This window comes from Lampetra fluviatilis, chromosome 38, assembly GCF_964198595.1.
Source record: "Lampetra fluviatilis chromosome 38, kcLamFluv1.1, whole genome shotgun sequence".
Classification (NCBI taxonomy): domain Eukaryota; kingdom Metazoa; phylum Chordata; class Hyperoartia; order Petromyzontiformes; family Petromyzontidae; genus Lampetra; species Lampetra fluviatilis.
In genome coordinates this window covers 9,678,254-9,696,468 of record NC_136312.1, presented here as the reverse complement: position 1 = coordinate 9,696,468, position 18,215 = coordinate 9,678,254, and the positions used below count along the sequence as shown (strand labels likewise).

At 47.9% G+C, this 18,215-nt stretch overlaps 1 protein-coding gene across 1 annotated transcript in view; it reads left to right on the top strand.

Annotated features, from left to right (window-relative positions):
* Nucleotides 1-91: 91 nt before the first annotated feature.
* The window catches only part of LOC144945617 (constitutive coactivator of PPAR-gamma-like protein 1 homolog), a 40,245-nt gene continuing 22,121 nt past the window's right edge, over nt 92-18,215 (top strand). The window contains exon 1 of the mRNA XM_078874146.1: nt 92-1,317. Within this exon, the coding sequence (XP_078730272.1) occupies nt 700-1,317 (618 nt within the window). The 5' untranslated portion in view covers nt 92-699. The remainder of the gene's footprint in view (nt 1,318-18,215) is intronic.

The following is an 18,215-nucleotide window of genomic DNA, read 5'->3' as shown; positions in this document are numbered from 1 at the left end:
AACGCTCGAATCGGGACAAAATAATTTAATTTTAAATAAATTTTCACTTCTTTGAGGTCCCGCCTCTTGCGGGGGGGGGGGGGCTGCGTGTGCGCATGCGCAGTTTGCACCTTCTGGGGGAAAATGGCGATGTGAGCAGCAAGCACATGGCGGCCGAGCGATGTGGCTAATTCACCCGCGCGTAACTTCAACCAACATGAGCCAAATTTAAACGCGACGCAGGATAATGTTTTAATGTTTTTATCATTGGTCACTAAATGCTTGGTTTTTTTTTGGGTCGCGGCCCGTTCGCTTGTTTTCATGCATATCGGCAAGAGGTGTACTGTACTTAAATAAATAAAATATTAATAATGCTCATACTGTACTCGCATAATACATAACCAATAACGATTATTATAACCATAGTGCTACGATTAAAGGTCATTGCTGCAGCCGTCTTATGATTCTATTAACCCGAGGGCATAACAGGAGCCGGTTCGTCAATTAACGCCACTGAGCAGCAACCGTCATTTAACATTAATATCCCATCATTTGACACAAAAAGAAGCCGAACATTTCAAAACGTTTATGACAATTGCATTTAATTAATTGCAACTAAATTGAGCGGTACTGTGCTCGGCGGCGCTGTGTGCTGCTGCTTACATACCCGTGGTGGCAGCGCCCATACAACGAGGTACCGCTGGCCACCCATTCACCGCAATGGGCATTCAGGGGCTACAAGATTACATTGAGAAGCATTGTCCAGGAGCCGTGGTACCCGTGGAACTTCAAAGGCTCGCAAGGGGCATCTCTGGCGGGGTACCAGGACCACCTGCAGCGGGTGGTGGTGGTGGTGTCCACACCTCGGGGCAACACGGCCGCTCAAGAGGACCATTAACCGGCCCATCAGCAGCACCACCACCATCGGGTCAGCAGCAACATCATCAACAGCAGCAGCAGCAGCAGCACCATCAGCAGCCTTCGCCGGGCCCTCTGCGTCTCTTGGTGGATGCCGAGAACTGCCTGGGCCGTCTCTACGGAGGTTTTTTCACCGACTGGGTGAGCGGGGGCCAGTGGAACCAGATGCTGGGCTTCTTGGCGGCGCTCAGCAGATCGTGCGCGCAGGCCAACATCGAGTTGGTGGTGTTCTTCAGCGGGGCCCTGGAGAAGGGCCGCCTGCCCGAGTGGACCAAGCGGCAGGCCTGCGAGAGGCACACGGCCCAGCAGATTGTGGCCCACGTGCAGAGCAAGGGCACTCCGCCGCCCAAAGTGTGGTTCATCCCGCCAGTGGGCCTGGCGCACTTCATACGCCTGGCGCTGCTGCGGTTCCGCGTGAAGGTACGGGGCAAGAAGGGGTGGGTGGGGAGATGGGAACGAAGTGGTGATGGTGGTTCCGAGGAATGGGGGTGGGAGAGGTTGTCGGGGGTTTTGCAAGAGGAGAGGAATAGGGTGGTAAGGCAAGAAGGGGCAAGTGCCTTGGGTTTTGGAGGAAGAGTTGGGTGGGATGTAAGGTGTAAGGTCTGGGAAGTCCATGAAATGGGATGGTGTGGGAATTGAAATGATTTCTGGCTTTGGAAAATGTGACTTTGGGAGGGCACGGCGTTGACGAGCATGGCAGTAGAAGGCATGGGAATTGGAGTTAGATTGGAGAGCATTTCATTCGATGGCATTGGAAGGTATATTGGGGCATGGGCTTTGAGGGGCAAGACATAGAGAGGGGGGGCATTCCATTTGGAAGGCATCGGTAGAGAAGGTTTAAGGAGATATTGGAGAGGACAAGGAGATTGAGATGGAAGACACGAGAGGGCATGATTTTGAAGAAATTTGGAATAAATATTCAAAGCGTAGCGTTCGAGCACATTGCAAGGCGTGTGCATTAATTTCAGGCATGGGAGTGCGTCACATTGGGAGGAGGGCATGATAATTAAGTTTGCTTGGTATGGTGGAAAGCTTTGGGAAGGGTGGGCACAGGAGGGCATGGACATTAAAATACCAGTCATGGGAGGGCATGGAAAAGGAGATGCAGGGTATGGGATGGCATGCGAATTAGGGGATTAGAGTTTGTGTGCGGCCGTGTTGCGTTTCCATTTGTACGACTGGGCGTTTAGTATTGAATGCTATCTCGTGCTGTTTTTTTTTGTAACCCTTTAGCTTTTAATACGAACCCCAGCCAGAAATGTAACCCAAGGCTTTCAGCTTTGACCGTAACTCTACCGTAGACTTACCATATACCCCGTGAGACATAACCATTGACCCTTGCCTGAATTACAACCCACTTAAGCTTCCAGCGAGGGGGGTAATTGTTGGTCAAGTTAATATACTTTGTTGGAATTTATCAAGCCTTCTCTCGGAGCAAAAGTAAGGGACGCCAAGCAAAACACATTTACACCAAGAGTGAGTTGCACAAAGGAAATGGCGTCAGTGCACCGTCGCAATCGTTTGTAATTTGTGGACTCCTGACTGCCTCCCGGCGTAGAGAGACGGTGTTGACGTCCCATTAGCTGCGCTCAAGGTTTCTCACAGAGACCACCCCCCCCCTACAAACCCAAAAAACGGATAAAACGCAAAAGGCCAGAACGCGCAACGTGGCAAGCGAGAGAGTGAGACACTGCACGGTATTTATTATTAGGATTCAGCAGACGTGGCCACAAGCTCGTGGTCGTGGGGAGCCAAGCTAAACCGCTCTCAGGCGCTAAACGGAGCAGGTGGTTTAGCCCTTGGATGTTGCCCAGCTCAAAGGGACCCCCCCCGCCCGCCCGCCACTGCTTCCCCGTCGACAGTGGACTCAAATGACTCCGGGCCTCAATTCCCACTACGTGGCTAATTCATAAAATTAATGCCACCGCCGCTCTTTGTAGGGTGGAGTTGGGGTGGGTGGGTTGTAGTTGCCCACAGGATGTGGAGGACATAGAAAAAATAAATGTAATGTTTTCTTTATCGCTGCAAAATATAGCCAGCGCAGGTGGCCATCGAGCTTTCGTGTGACAAGACGGCAACGTCGCTGCGTGTCAGTACGTTCGTTATTCCAGGATTTGGTGGCTGGCCCTTTGCCTGAAGGGGGCCCACTGAGAACTCCCGGAGAGATGATGAGGAGCCAAAAAATACCGGGAGCAAGAGAGCGCGCCAGCAACATGGCCACACGGCCCTGAGGTTGCCGTCGCGTTCATTCATAAGCCCTTCGGCGTGGCAGGCCGGCATCGGGGAGAGAACAGATCGAGGCGTTATGAGAGCGCGCGCACAGCTGACATCGCAATAGAATATAACAAAACTCAAAATCGCAATGGGTCCTCATCAACATGGCCACGGCCACAGCCACCACAGGGTGTGGAGTTCATTCCCGTCGCTTTTTTTTCTCCCTCTCCCTCCTCTCTCTCCCCCCACGTCGTCGATAGGGGCACATTGCGCGGCGCCTAGCAAGAGGCACATTAAGAAAGGCGGGCGTAAAATATATATTTACTTGCGTGTGTGCGCGGTGTGCTTGTCATAAAAAAAATACAGGTGGCGGAGCATTATATTCGAGCCAGAGTTGCACAGTTGTGCTCGTGTGAGTCTGACCGTGTGTTCGTGTATGTATGGTAATCTTGTGAGTGCAGCTGGGCATGTTTCTGTCGTGCGGTGCCTGTGCGTGCGCGCGTGTGCATCGTCTGTTCCACTCTTTTTAGTGTGGGATTGCCATGTACACTAAGAGCCATTCCGCTGTACAGAGAGTTGGCGGTAAGTGCCGTCAGCGAGCACCTATTTCAGTTCAGCATCGCACACAAAATGGGTGAGCTGGGCAGGCTGTATGTTCTCAGTTCTGATGCTCATGACCACACCACACAGCCACACCAGGTAATCAAGATAGGCTGCGCTACCCTAGGGCAGGTCCGTGTACTTTGTGCGTGTCCATTGCCTTAATGTGCCAAGGATTCAAAGCTCGGTCGTGCGGATTGAGGTGCATTGTGCCAATCACATTGCCACACATGCACACCACATGCACAAACGAATGGCTTCACATGCCCCATAAGTGGCAAGTGACAAAACCACAGTCGTGCCAACCTCGGGTGAATTTTAATGGCATGTGCCTTGGCAAAGGTTCCGCTGACAGATAATCACAGAACATAACCCGGTTTCACAGTTCATCCTGCAGTCGAGGGTGACTGGCATATGTGGCACTGCGCACACACGCATGCACACACACAAACATACGTGCAGTGTACAGACGCTCGTTGTGCAAGGGTCATTTGGTGTTCCGTGTTGAGCTGCTGTGGGTAGAGCTGAAGGACAGCTGGGGCGGTGGGTGGTGGGTGATGATGATGTGGGGGGGCCCCACTCGCTCGCCTGACATGTAGGTGGGGGCAGAGGGGTGAGGAGGGTGGTGGTGGGAGCTGGGGGACATACAACTGGAGAGAAAGGCCCGGCGAGGCCAACTGTTACAGCCATGATCATCCTCCCGCTGGGTCCAAGGTTTACTGTCCCCACTTGACCGTTGGTTGGATGGCGGGGTGGCATTTTATTTTTACTTAAATAATTACTGGCGGCAAGCAGTGGTTGATGTTTGCAATCTGGGTTTAATTCCTGGCCATGGCTAACAGTGGCGAGTTAAATATTCGTACCGGTCCTGAGCCCCTCCTTCACCAACCCACCCACAAAGACCAGCATAGTGATTGATGTGAATCAGAATATTTATCTCGCAGGAATCCTATGAGCTATTAGGCTATTTTTCACAGATGTCCAGGGCCAAATTTTACAACAAACAATACAAAAAACAAGGTAGGAAATTAAAGTATAGGAAAGGTAAACAAATCACTTAAAAAAATACAAATACATTCAAACAAGCCTCATGACAGACACGATGTGAAGCGGGCTATAATCCAGCAGTGTGTTTGCAAAGGGCTGTAAATTATTGTAAGTTTGTTAATGATATTCATTCCAGTACAGTGTATGTGTACCCACATAATTATATGCTTGGCTGCCGACCGCCCTCCAACTCACCGACCTGTCAACATATCTACTTACCACCTACTGCCCTATTTGCCGCCTACTTCCAACCCACATACCTGGGTTATTTAACGATAATTGCTGAACTGGTAATCGTTTACAGAATTCTTTCCTGATTCAGGAGTTCAATTTGTGTAATTTATCAAGGGGGGGGGGTGGGGGGTGGAAATCTTAGCTTCCTGAAAATCCAAGATTGCTGCTATTTTTCCAAGATGGCCACCAATATTACCCCACGAATGTCCATTGTATACAATACACTTATTGATTTATCTTCGTGTCTGTGACGTTTTGACCGTGCTGAAATTAATTCTGCTTTCTACGGACACCATCGTAGTGTTTCACGATGCAATTAAAGTAAAATAAATGTCGCGTGGTGTTGTCAACACCCTTTTGTGGTATTGAGTCAACGCTGAATTGTAGAAAGGCCAAGTGAGCTTATGTCTGAAGGGTGCTTTTTATCAGGGTAGCTCAGTGGTAACATTTGTGCCTCGCAGCAAGAAGAAGAAGCTAGGGACGATTCCCAACTCTGGTGCTTTTAAAATCCTTTATATTAAGTTTGCTTGCTTGTTTGCGTGCTTGTTTGCTTGCTTACGACCGTGCAAATCTTTCGGTCGTTTTTTAACCCACTTCCCGTGATCCAATCGAGCTGACATTTTGCACACAGACTCGTTGTGCGTGACAATTTATTTTCGTGAAAATTTTTTTCCAAAATTTTACACTGTTTAGGGAAATATTTTTGAATATTTAATTACCAATTGCTTAATGCTGCCAGACAATCATCTGACCCATAGGTGGCAGCCATCTCAAGCCAGAGGACGAGAGGACTCTAGCCGCCACGCATATAAAGGATTTATAGTGAAAAACTTTGTTTTTACTGGTTATACTTATTCTGTGTGGAATTTGTTACCCCCCCTCCTGTTCTGCATGGGTCTCCTCTGGGATCTCCAGTTCCCTCTCATAGGTAAAACACATTGCTTAGAAGTCTTGGCCGAAACATCCTAATGGTGGGAAATTACCTTGAAATAAATTAGGATTGCAATATCGCCTCCGACTGCGAAAATTGTTCATGACCTTACTGAAAATATCTTGAGTATTAAGGCCTTCCTGGGTAAACAAGCATACTGATAATTCAAAGTGGCCATGGGAGAAACGTATTATCAACCAAACGATCTGCCTACAAATGGCCCCTTATACCCATGAAGAGGCAGACACTTGCATTTTTGTACATGCCAGACATGCAGCAAGAGGGCATCAAGCTTCACATGATTGATGCCAAAGACACAGATGTGTGTAGGCCTGGCTAGATCTGTTCTGCCGTCTCGGTGGTGAGATGTTAATTATCTCGCCTGGTATACAGGAGGTTGTGGGTTCGATCCTGACCCTGACGCCTGCTGTATATTTGGGGTTTGCGTGTTTCTCTCTCCCCGTGGTCGTGTGAATTTTTTTCCCTCTACATTTAGAAACATGCGTTTGGAGGATTTGGCTGCTCTGAATTTCCACGTGATAAGCCACGTCGTTGAGCCATCATTTGTGATAGCCAGGTCACTTGTGAAAAAAGAGGTATCTTGCTCAGTGGGCCTTTTGTGGTTCAATAAAAATAGTTTGATATGTTTTTTAGTTTCGTCTCTGAAGGAGGTTGGCTTTCGGGAAATGTGGATTGCCTTTTTGGTCAAGGAAAGGTTTCCTGATGGATTATAATACATGACATTCTCCACGGTAACCCCCATGAAACCCAAGCGGAATCCCATGTTTTCTGTGTCTTCAGTGGTTGTGACGTGACCGCCTTGCATGTCAAAGGCAAGGTAAATGTGCACGGCAAAGCACACACGTGTCGTCGTAGGCGCTGCCGCTGTGGTCTCACTTTCACAGCACTTTGCAGCTGTACGTGCCAGGGCTAGCTTGGGACACTAATCCTCGACTGCCATACTAGACCCCATAGTAATGTACAACAGAACACGGTGAGCGTTGCATTATGCCGGGTGAATATCTGTAACTAAGCTTTCCCACTGTATAGCTGATGCCGAGCTGATTGCGCTCGTTTACATAAGCACATCCTGCTCACATTAGAGGAGGAGGGACATGGGAGGCGTTATAATGAAATTTGTTTAACCGATAAAAATAGATAAAAGTAAACACTTAAATCGTATGCGTATATATAGACAGAACGGTGACTCAGTGCGTTTGTATTATTTGGTGTTAAAATGGATCTGAGCGGAGAAGAATGGAAGCCATGTTGACATTTTAGATGGCCGTTTCTTCGTGCTAATTAGCCCTTTGGCAATGATCTACCCACCCTGCTCACCTACCCCACATTCGGACACATATCAACACAGCTACCCGCATTACCACTCCTGCCTACCCACCCATGTCCACATATCCACCCAACCTACCCACCCACCCACCTACATACTAACTTACCCACTTACCACATATTCACCCTCCCACACTCAGATAGCCACCTACCTACCCACACACACATGCATGCAACACATACCTACCCACTTATAAACTCAGCTAAGCCACCCACCTACCCACACACACATGCATGCAACACATACCTACCCACTTATAAACTCAGCTAAGCCACCCACCTATCCATAGACACCAACTAGTCCACACTCACCCGCTTAACCACTTAACCCTACCACCCATTCTACTATTCACATATTCGCCTTCCCACCAAAACACCCCACCCATCTTGTGCCTCCCCCTACGGTAAACCCTGTAGCGAAGCGGGCGTGAAGTTGGCAAACCCGTGTGCACCCTACACGTGTGCGCCCTACACGTGTGCGCCCTACACGTGTGCGCCCTACACGTGTGCGCCCTACACGTGTGCGCCCTACACGTGTGCGCCCTACACGTGTGCGCCCTACACGTGTGCGCCCTACACGTGTGCGCCCTACACGTGTGCGCCCTACACGTGTGCGCCCTACACGTGTGCGCCCTACACGTGTGCGCCCTACACGTGTGCACCCTACACGTGTGCGTCCGTCCACGGTACAGGCAATGGCTCCGGTGTGGCTTGTGGCTCTGATTAAGAGATGCACTGGAACAATTAAGCAGAGCTGCTGAGCACGTGGGTATCATGGGGGGGGGGGGGGTGGCGAGCGTTTCGGATTACGGTTGGGCGATTTTTGTTTAATTCCGTTTTCTCTCTCGGTTTGCTCTTTTCCCACAAGTTCCAGCGGGCCCGGGGTTTGATGTGGTCGCAGCAAAGTCCCCAAGCAAGGAAAATAAGATGAGCTCGCAGCGTGGGTTTGGACAGCAAGTGTAAACCTAGTCGGGAATTGCACGCCACTTCATCGTCATCGTTGTCGTCAGCCGTGTTCAATCTCCATCTTCATGGAGGCATTTTTATAACGGCTATTTCTCACCGCATTTAGCTTCACGTGGGACAGTTTCACACTTTGATCGCATTGGGAGTGTGCAGTTTTGAAGCTTGTCAACCTTAAAACTATGGGATCCTTTTGCCAGTATCAAGATATTGACTGGTGAAAACGTTTTGGTCAACCACTTTTGGGGAAGAATTGGTGATTTTAGAAAATGAAAATGTAAGCTGTGATGTTAATTGGGAATAGATTTTTTTTTGGGCGAGGCCTCATAACAGTCTGGTCACCCCCCCCTGCCGCCACAGCCAAATAAGTTAAATTGTCACGTGTGCAAGCGTCTAACGTGCAAATTGTTTTTATTTCACTTCTCACTGGTAAGTCAAAGAACAATCCTTTAGTTACGAGACGTTTCGCTTGAAACTACGCCATACATCTTCAGGACAAGCTACAGAAAGTCGCAGTAAAATCCACAAAAGTCAGAATGGCTTTAGTTTGTAGAAACAAAAAAATATTTGTTTCAATGTTTTTTAGCCGAGAGATCATTTAGGTAATTTGGTTGCATGCTGACATCTGCAACCAGTTTTCAGTTGCCCAACTGGTTGCGCATAGTGGAGACAGCGGACTCTGATTCGAAGCAATCTGTTCGGTTTTTTGGTTGTGCAAATAATTGTTGAGGTGTGTAGCCCGCTTGGGATGAATATGCTGTTTTGATATTCTTGGTTCTTTCAGTAAAGTCACGTAGAAGGGAAATAATAAAATAATAGAAATATAAAACAATAAAAATTCTTACGACGTTTCGACTGCAACACAAGCAATCATCATCAGGTGTGAAATCCACGGCAAGAAAATTTGAAAAAAGTGAAACGTCGTGAGAATTTATATTTTTTATATTCATATTATTTTATTATTTCCCTTCTACGTGACTTTACCGAAAGAACCAAGAATATGAATCCCTGCAGTCACGAAAGCTTTAAATCAAAATGCTCTTTTGAGTTTAACACGTCGGCTTTTGCGACCAGTATTCATAATAAAGATTTTTTTGGGGTTGGATCGCGTAAATATAAATGCGTCGTTAACCCACCACCATCTGATACAGCCAATTAGTAAGGTTTGTCACGCAACAAGCCGTGCCAATTGTTACTACTTCAGCACGCCGGGGTCTTGTAGAGCAAACCCACAACATTTACAATTTGAGTACTGTGACATTTCGCCGGTTATTTTAACCAGCCTCATTGTGCCATTTGCCAGAATTGTGTCAAACTCTACTTTGGTGGTGGTGGGTTAACGACACATTTATATTTGCACGATTTAACCCAAAAAAAACCTTTATTATGAATGATGTTTTGAACTATTAGCCAACGAGAAGGGGCTTTCGTTGTTGCTCAGAAGATTATTTTGATGTCGCGATATCCATTGGGAATTTCCGCTGCAGGAATCGTCGGCACAGGGGCCCAGTTGGAAATGAATTAATCAACCACCCCCCCCGTGGATTGCCCACAAAAGCGGTGGTGGGGGGTGCTGCCTTACTAGGCGTGGGGTCATTGGCCAGCAACCAGCGGGGGACGGCGTCTTCTTGAGTTGACCCGGAATTGTGTTTGATAAAGTGACCTTGGGGACCCGGCGCACAGCGCCGTGCTGGCCGAGCCGTCTTGGTGGCTTCCGAAGAGTTCACATGATTAATCTTCTTGGTTCTTTCGGTAAAGTCACGTAGAAGGGAAGTAATAAAATAATAAAAATAAAACATAATAAAATAATATAATAAAATAATATAATAATATAATTATTTTATTTTATTATGTTTTATTTTTATTATTTTATTACTTCCCTTCTACGTGACTTTACCGAAAGAACCAAGAAGACATAATGAAATAATTGTAATTTTATTTAATATATTATTTTATTATATTATTTTATTTTATTATGTTTTATTTTTATTATTTTATTACTTCCCTTCTACGTGACTTTACCGAAAGAACCAAGAAGATGAATCCCTGCAGTCACGAAAGCTTTAAATCGAAAGTTCACATGATTTTTCGCGAGCACGGAGCGCCTGCTGTATTTTCAATGATTAGTTTGTTTTGTATCATGTAGCTTGGTGTTGAACGGGGACCGATTTTTATTTGTATTACAGGAAAGGTCTTGGGCCTTTACCCATTGGGCAGTTCACCAGCAATTGGTTAATGGAATCCTTATTCTTGCTTACTTTGAAGCAATGATGCTGATAAGGTGGACTCTCCAGGAGTCCTTGTGGCTGGTGGGTTGTGTAAGAGAAAAAAAAAATGTTACGTGAAAATACAAGTAACGGGAAAGAGCGAGTTATTTATTTCGCTATTAACACACTCCGCAAACGACGCTGAACGGTGATTTTGTGTTACATCTCGGTGGTGGTTGTCTCTCGAAGGCGCCCCGTGTGCACTCGAAGTTATTGAACAGGATCACAATAGTACAGCAGCGTGCGTTGTTCCCGGCTGCGCATGTGCCCTACGCGCAAGGCTGCCAACTGCTCCGATTTGATGAAGCTCTCTCTCTCTCTGCTCTTTGGATGAACGCTCTGCGCCCCAATTTGTTTTGGCTACGCTTTGGTGTTGGCACGTGAGTGTTTTTTGCATGTGGCAGGGAAAAACACATGTGCAGCCCCCCCCCCCTGCCGTTTTGTCAATCCACTGCTGGATGAGGGCACTCCCCGTGCCGTATGTATGTACAGTATGTCCAACATCTTTTGCACCGTGCGTAGGCAACCGTGATAATCGGAGGTGCCGTGGCGGCTGTAGGTGGTTCATTGACCATACTTCACCATGCTGGTTAGTGCCGGTTAGTGAAGGCGGGGATCATTAATGTAGGAGCATGAGAGCAGAGTACAACATATTTGGGTGCACTGTCCACTGCTTGCCACTGCGTAGCAGAACACTGCAGCTGCCAATGAATATCTGGCATGCGTGGTGGTCACTTATCCAAGCACTTATCCAGGTTCAAAACCTGCTTGGCTTTTATGATCTGACGAGGTCACTTGCAATTCAGGTGATTTGGGCTTGGAGACCAAGAGAGCACCTGGAGAAACACCACGCGTGAGGGTTGCGAGAGGTGGCGGCGGCTCGGAGATGCCTTCATCCAGCAGTGGATTGACCACGGCTAATGAAGATGATGATGATGATGATGAGGAGACGGCACTGAGAAACGTGTGCGAGAAGGTTGGCTGCCGACTTCCTCTGCTGACGATTGAATACTGGAACCATCTTGCCGCATCACGATCTCGGCGCAATTCGTCAACCCCGGCCTCCAATCTCCGTGAGCGTCACAGTCGTGCTGGTCAATCGGATGTGATGCCGTCTTCCTCCGTCAAGGGTGGACGACCGTGTAAACCATCGAGCGAACTCCGGTCATCCTCGCAGTAGCAGCAGCTGCAGCGGCCTTTCACTGGCCATCGAACAAAGATGGTCACCGGATCGTGCTCTTTCAGATCGCGCTTCTGCGGCCGTCTAGAAGCATGCTCTTCCTTCCGATATTAGGAATCCATCTAGATTGAAAACGAATTTATTTTCATAACTGCTCTCTGTGTATAGTTTTCTATCCTTCCCCCCCCCCCACACCTCCGATTTGCACGGTTGGCTACGTATGGCGCGAAATAAGTTCAACATGCCATACATAATACATGCATCCCCATCTCTAGCAGAGGTGTTAGGAGTATTACTGCACTGTACGCTCAAGTGTATACAGCTCATAACTCCCATCCCTGCCAATCTTTGGACACTTGCGGAACAGGACAAATGTGCCTTAGACGCATCACGTTTATTCCCCTGCTTTTTGGCGAGCCCCTCTCGTATCGTCACGCATATTTCGAGGTCCCCAGAGAGGAGAAGTATACGAAGCGGGTTTTCACTGTACGTCTGTTGGCATCAGAGCGCACGCTGTTTTATGTTATGTTTTATGGTGCTTCGCAATTGTTTTTTAGGTGTGTACCCCGCCCCCACCCTGCCCGCTCCTCCCCACACACTCGCCTATATATCTGTCTCTGCAGCCTGCGGAGATGGTAAATTGGAGATTTTTCTTCGTGTGCTCGAAATAACAAAAATTCCGTAAACTCAAAACAATGCCAGGCCCCTGCCGTCTTGGGGTGGGCCTCCGAATGTTTAAGGGAGTCCTGTTACATCACGTTAGCTTGACTTTTAAGGTCTTGGGGTTTCAATTGATGTCTACAAATCCTAAGTTCATCTTATGTTTGGCCCGTTGCAACTCGTTGCTCTTAATCTCACCAGTCACAATGCTTCATTGTTTATATTTATATATAATTCACATCCTGTGGTTTTGAAGTCGCATCCAGTTTGACCTATACAGTCATACTCTTGGCGACAGTTCAAGTTTAAGTTTATTTGTTTAACCAAGTGAGAGCTCAAGAGACCAGTAGAATGACTTGCTATGTGTGGAGTGGTGTGCCTCATTCAATCAGTCGTGCAATATATCCATAAACACGATGCGGTGATTGACTGATTGTAAGTTCGATTGTCATATTTAATTTATCACGTGGTTTGCTTCTAAAAATACAATCTGTGTTGACATCTTCAATGAAAAGTCACACAGCCTTGAAGCCTCGTGTCATTGCCTCTTCGTTTCTCAGCCAAAAACATAAATCCTGGTATGTTCACCGCTCTAGAAATGTCTACTTGTGCACCTCAGAGTAGCATGGTTGGCAACGTACGTAAGAAGTTTGACACACGTCCATACATACAAACCGGCAACCAGTTATATAACCATATTTTTTAAATCGTGGTTGCCGGTAACGCAAATGGATTTTTATTGAAACAAACAGACCTTGGCGTGCCGGCGGGCACGTCCAGTGTGAGCCTTGCACCTCGCCTGTGCCCCTCGCCTGTGCCCTGCAGCATGTCATGTGACTGGCCATGCCCTCTCTCTGCCGGCTGTGGCCCTCCAACCGGATCATGCCCCTGCTCTCTCCCCATCTCTTACACACACATGTATGTTGAACTTTTTTCGCACCGCACGTAGCCAACCGTGCTAATCGGAGGTGGCGAGGGAAGGACAAAAAACTGAACACAAAAAGGAGTTCTAAAGAAATGAGTTTTCAATCTAGATTTCAAGAGTGCATAGCTTGCAGTGGCTTCCGAAGATGGGAAGGAAGAGCGTTCCAGATGGCCGCAGAAGTGCATCTGAAAGCATGCAATGCGGTGACCGTCTTTGTTTTTAATGGCTAGCCAAAAGCCTGAACCCCTTCACTCGCTCCAATTATTGCATACTAGCCGTTTCATTTATGCCGATTTTTTGGTTTTGGTTTTCAATGGCATAGGGTGTGCCACCAACAAATGCGTTGCGCTTAATTCTCACTTGGCATTTTTGTTGTGCAAATTTGACAAAAGATGTAACAGTTTGCCGAGCCACGGGCCCAAAGGTTATAACACGCCAAGAGGTCCACAACTTGAAGCACGAATTTGTAATAGGTCAGATGTCACATTTCTTTAGGGCACCACGGTGGCGAGATATTAATTGCCTTGCCTGGTATACAGGAGGTCGAGGGTTCGATCCCGACCCTAGTGCCTGTATATTTGGAGTTTGCATGTTCTCCCTGTGGTTAGGTGGATTTTTTTTTGGGTCCTCCGGATTTTCTCTCCCGATTTTGAAACATACGTTTGCGAATATTTGGCTGCTATAAATTTCCACACAAGCCACCGTTGAGCTATCATTTGTGGCCAGGTCGCTTCTGCAGAGGAGCTCTATATGCTCGGTGGAGCCTTGCCTGGTAAAATAAAAATAGAAGTAAATAGTAATAGTTTAATTGAGAAAGGTAGAAACGTGGGAATTGAGACGATGGGAGGGAATTTACAAGTCGTGCGGTGTGAGAAAAGAAGAAGCAAAAGTTGAGGCGTTGCAACCTGCAGTGTGTTGTTTGAGCACTGCGGATGGCATGAGTCAGTCTGGTAGGGGGCCTTCCATTGAGCACGTACGCAAAATCTGTCAACTTGACACCTCCATGTACGCACGCGTACTTTTTACACCACCCCCCCCACCTGCGTGCGTACACTTGACGCACCCCCGCCCCCCCCCCTCCGAACCCTATAGAATGGCCGATATTTAATCCATGCAGAAACGATCAAGGATTAATTATATTAACGTGTTGAATCAAACAGATAGTCCAATGCCGGTTGTATTAAATAATTAAGTTGCATACCTTTAAAAAGTTTGTCTCGTGTCCACTAGGTTCAAACGCCGACTGAACCCAGTTTCATCCCGCTTTATTTTCACCCATAACCGATTAATTTATTTTTGTTGTTCTTGTTTACTAGCTTGCGGCTTGGCTTTACACACAGCTTTGTACAAACAGTTATACTTGGCCGTGTCATCCATCCTGACTGGTTATTCAAAAACACGTCTATTATGATCTTAGATCACAACTAAAACTCGGCAAACTAGTCTCTATATAAAGTGCGTTGAATGAACATCTGCTGTAACAGTAGCACGATGTACAGACCAATGTTAGTGCTGAAGTCCGGGGGTCAGCAGCAGCACGAACAGAGAACACCGCGGCAGCTAAAATCTTGAGCCAGCGGAAGTCTGCAGTGAGGCCAGATTGAAGGATGTGTAATCCATGGGGCAGGCCGCCAGACCATGTCAGACTCACTGCTGAGCTGCGTGATAGCTGCAGTCAGGGGTACGGTGGAACATGAGTGACACCTCTCCCACAGTCCCACTTCTCCCGGTAGTACTTGTTGTCTGACAGCTGAAGAAACTGAATTGTGGCTCATTTGAAGGCCAATGTAGACAAATTATTATCGAGGCTTCACCCCCCTCCCTCTCGTTTCCTATGCGTACATTGTCATTAGACCCCCCCATATGCAAGCATGCACATTTAGGTTCACCCCCCCTCCATGCGTACGTACTGAATGGACAGTCTTCAACATCTTTGAAGGAGTCAATGAGTGAAGTTCTCTCTAGTCACTCAACTCCGAAGCATTGTGATGTTCATGTTTATTCGTGGTCCTGAATCATTGGTGGAGATTCCACATTCCTCGTGGCATGGACCATTGTGCCCATTGTACAACCAGTTACCATAAGCGGTGGTAATAACAATAGTGCCCTTTAGTTACCCAGCAAACTTTTTTCCGCTGAGTCTCAATAACTTTTATTTTGTGTCACGCATGGATTTGTTTTCCCAGCACCGTTATTGAGCTTTTTCAAGTTGGAGGAAGTGGGACTAACCCGAGACAACCCGCACTCATTGGGGGTGGGAGTGGTGTGAGGACCACCCCAAGCTCCACATGGATGGATTCATTTCGGTCGGCTCCTCTGCCTGCCACCTCGCAGCTCCAAGACTGCACCACCTACTGCTTCCATGCAGTATCCCACCCAAGTGTCAACCAGCTTTAGCTTGGCAAAGTGGTACTCACTTTTTATCTACCCCGGAGGGGGGGCGATAGGCTGATTATATTACCGTCATGTTCAAGTACAGCTGTTTTGTCCGTTTGCTGCTGGATGAAGGCCTCTCCCCCGCACCGTGCCAGTCATGGGGGCTGTCTGACCGTACTTCACGCTGGTCGCTGCGGATTGGTGATCGTTGGAAGCGCAGAACGTGGGAGCATAGCCCATTGCAACAGTGGAATTTCCCGCGTTGCCGTCTGGCGACGAAATACCAAGACGTGGCTATTGTTGGTTGGCCTGCTGGGTGGGTGAACTGATGGATTGAAGTAGAGGGGTGAGTCGGGGGAGGGGGGTGAGAGGGTAATGGTGAGGTGCTACTCAATTCATCGACGCCAGGTGGGTTGAGCGTCCCGAGTCGTCGTCTGACCAGCATGCGAGTTGGGCACTGCCTTAGCGTGCCACCTGGTCGGATGTGTACTCTTTTGTACGTTTTAAATTGGTGCATTCGGCAACCTATTACATGAGAGCCAGGCAAGGGTTTTATTTGATTTGTCTGCAATTTTATTTTAGCAGCTACGCACAGCTCGGATAGGTTGCAATAAATCTGGTTATTAAAGCATCTCCCCGTGTCTACAGCCCCCTACACTGGAGCTCTTTACATGCCCTCTTCAGAGCCTGCAAGCTGTATCATCTGGTACCATACACTTAAATTCAGGTTCATTTGGGAGGTGTTCTAGTGGCTTAGAATTTGAGGGGTTGGGCTGACACCGCTGACATCCTGGGTTTGAATTCAGGCGGTTGCCTGGATTAACATCTGGCCGTCTCGTCACGGTGGCTAGGAGATGTTAACTACCTTGCCTGGTATACAGGAGGTCATGGGTTCCATCCTGACCCTGACGTCTGCTGTATATTTGAAATATGCATGTTCCCCGTGGTAGCGTGGTTTCTTCTCCAGGTCCTCCGGTTTTTCCCTTCACATTTAGAAACATGCGTTTAGAGTATTTGGTTGCTGGACATTTCCACGCGATAAGCCACTTCCTTGAGCTATCATTTGTGGCCAGGTCTCTTCGGATAAAGAGCTATACAGCTCAGTCGGCCTTACCTGGTAAAATAAACATAAACATTGATTAGGGGTTTCAGGTGGAGTGAGTTGATGGTCAACAATGACTGTACAAAAAAAAAACCCCATCGCACTAAATTTGATCCGGCATTTAATTTGGCTAAATTCCAGCGGTGAGAATTAAAAAGTGGTTGGTTTGGCTGCCATGCGATGAACATGACTCCGGGCGGCAGGGTGGGTGTGTATGTGCTGCCCACGATTGTTTGGACCAGAGGTCACTTGAAGAGATGTATGTGTCATGTCTGCTTGTGCGTGGGCCTTTCTCTCAGCACAGAAAGGCTGCACTGCCCTGCGGGAGATCCGAATGGACCCTTTCGTCTCGTGGTGTGACAGCGATATAACAATTGCAATGAAAATGGGGATAAAATAAAAGACAAACCCCCAAATAGCCGATGCTCCTTGGGAAACATTGTCCAAGAAGGGGGAGGCTGTTCGCTTTCCCGTGAAGAAAAGGGGAATGTTGTCGTGCTAGACCCGTGATCTTGTTTGCATGAGCGAGCAGTGATTTTTAGTTCACCTGTGTGAGATTTGATTGCTAATTGTGCTGTTGTCATCGCTTGAGAGTTTCCCCGATTGAAATGCTGGCAGCTACGCGCGATGCAATTTGATGTTCAAGTATCTTAAATTTTGTAACGCCGGCCCAATATCCAGTCGTCGTACACAGAAATAATGTTTCTTTGTTAGATTTTATACAGTCGGGACGAGGTACCATGGGAGATGATACCCCCCAACGGGCGACGTGTGAGATCAATTCAGTAGGCCCCCTGTCGCTCACCACGTGGGTGGCACTTCTCCAATCTCTCCAACCAATGGTTTGGCCACATTTAAATGTTTTTATACACAACCGCTATATTCTGAATTGACCGTAATTTCTCCAAATATGATTCTTTTTGTCGCAGTTGTTGGTGGCCTAAAACGCTTAAATTTTCAATATTTTCCCATTTTACTTAGAACGTTTTGACGTGAAATTTCAAAAAAAGTCTCATCGGTGCTCGCTCGTCTATGACAATGAGCCACTAACTTGCCTCTCTACCTACTAGTTTATACTGATAGGAACCTCCTGGTTCCACCAGCCCACAGGGGATTATTGTGTCTGTCCGTCGTGCAGGGAGGGGCTGGGTGGGGAGAGAGGGGCTGGGTGGGGATGGGAGGGTGGGAAGGGGCTGGGTGGGGAGGGTGGGGCTGGGTGGGGAGGGGCTGGGTGGGGAGGGTGGGGAGGGGCTGGGTGGGGAGGGTAGGGAATGGGCTGGGTGGGGAGGGGCTGGGTGGGGAGGGGCTGGGTGGGGAGGGGCTGGGTGGGGAGGGGCTGGGTGGGGAGGGGCTGGGTGGGGAGGGGCTGGTCTTCCCATGGTGCCCTTATAAAACTCAACGTTTAACCTACTCACGCTGGATTGTGCCCGCCCTCAGTCGGGCATATTTGCGGAATACACCACGCCGCCGTT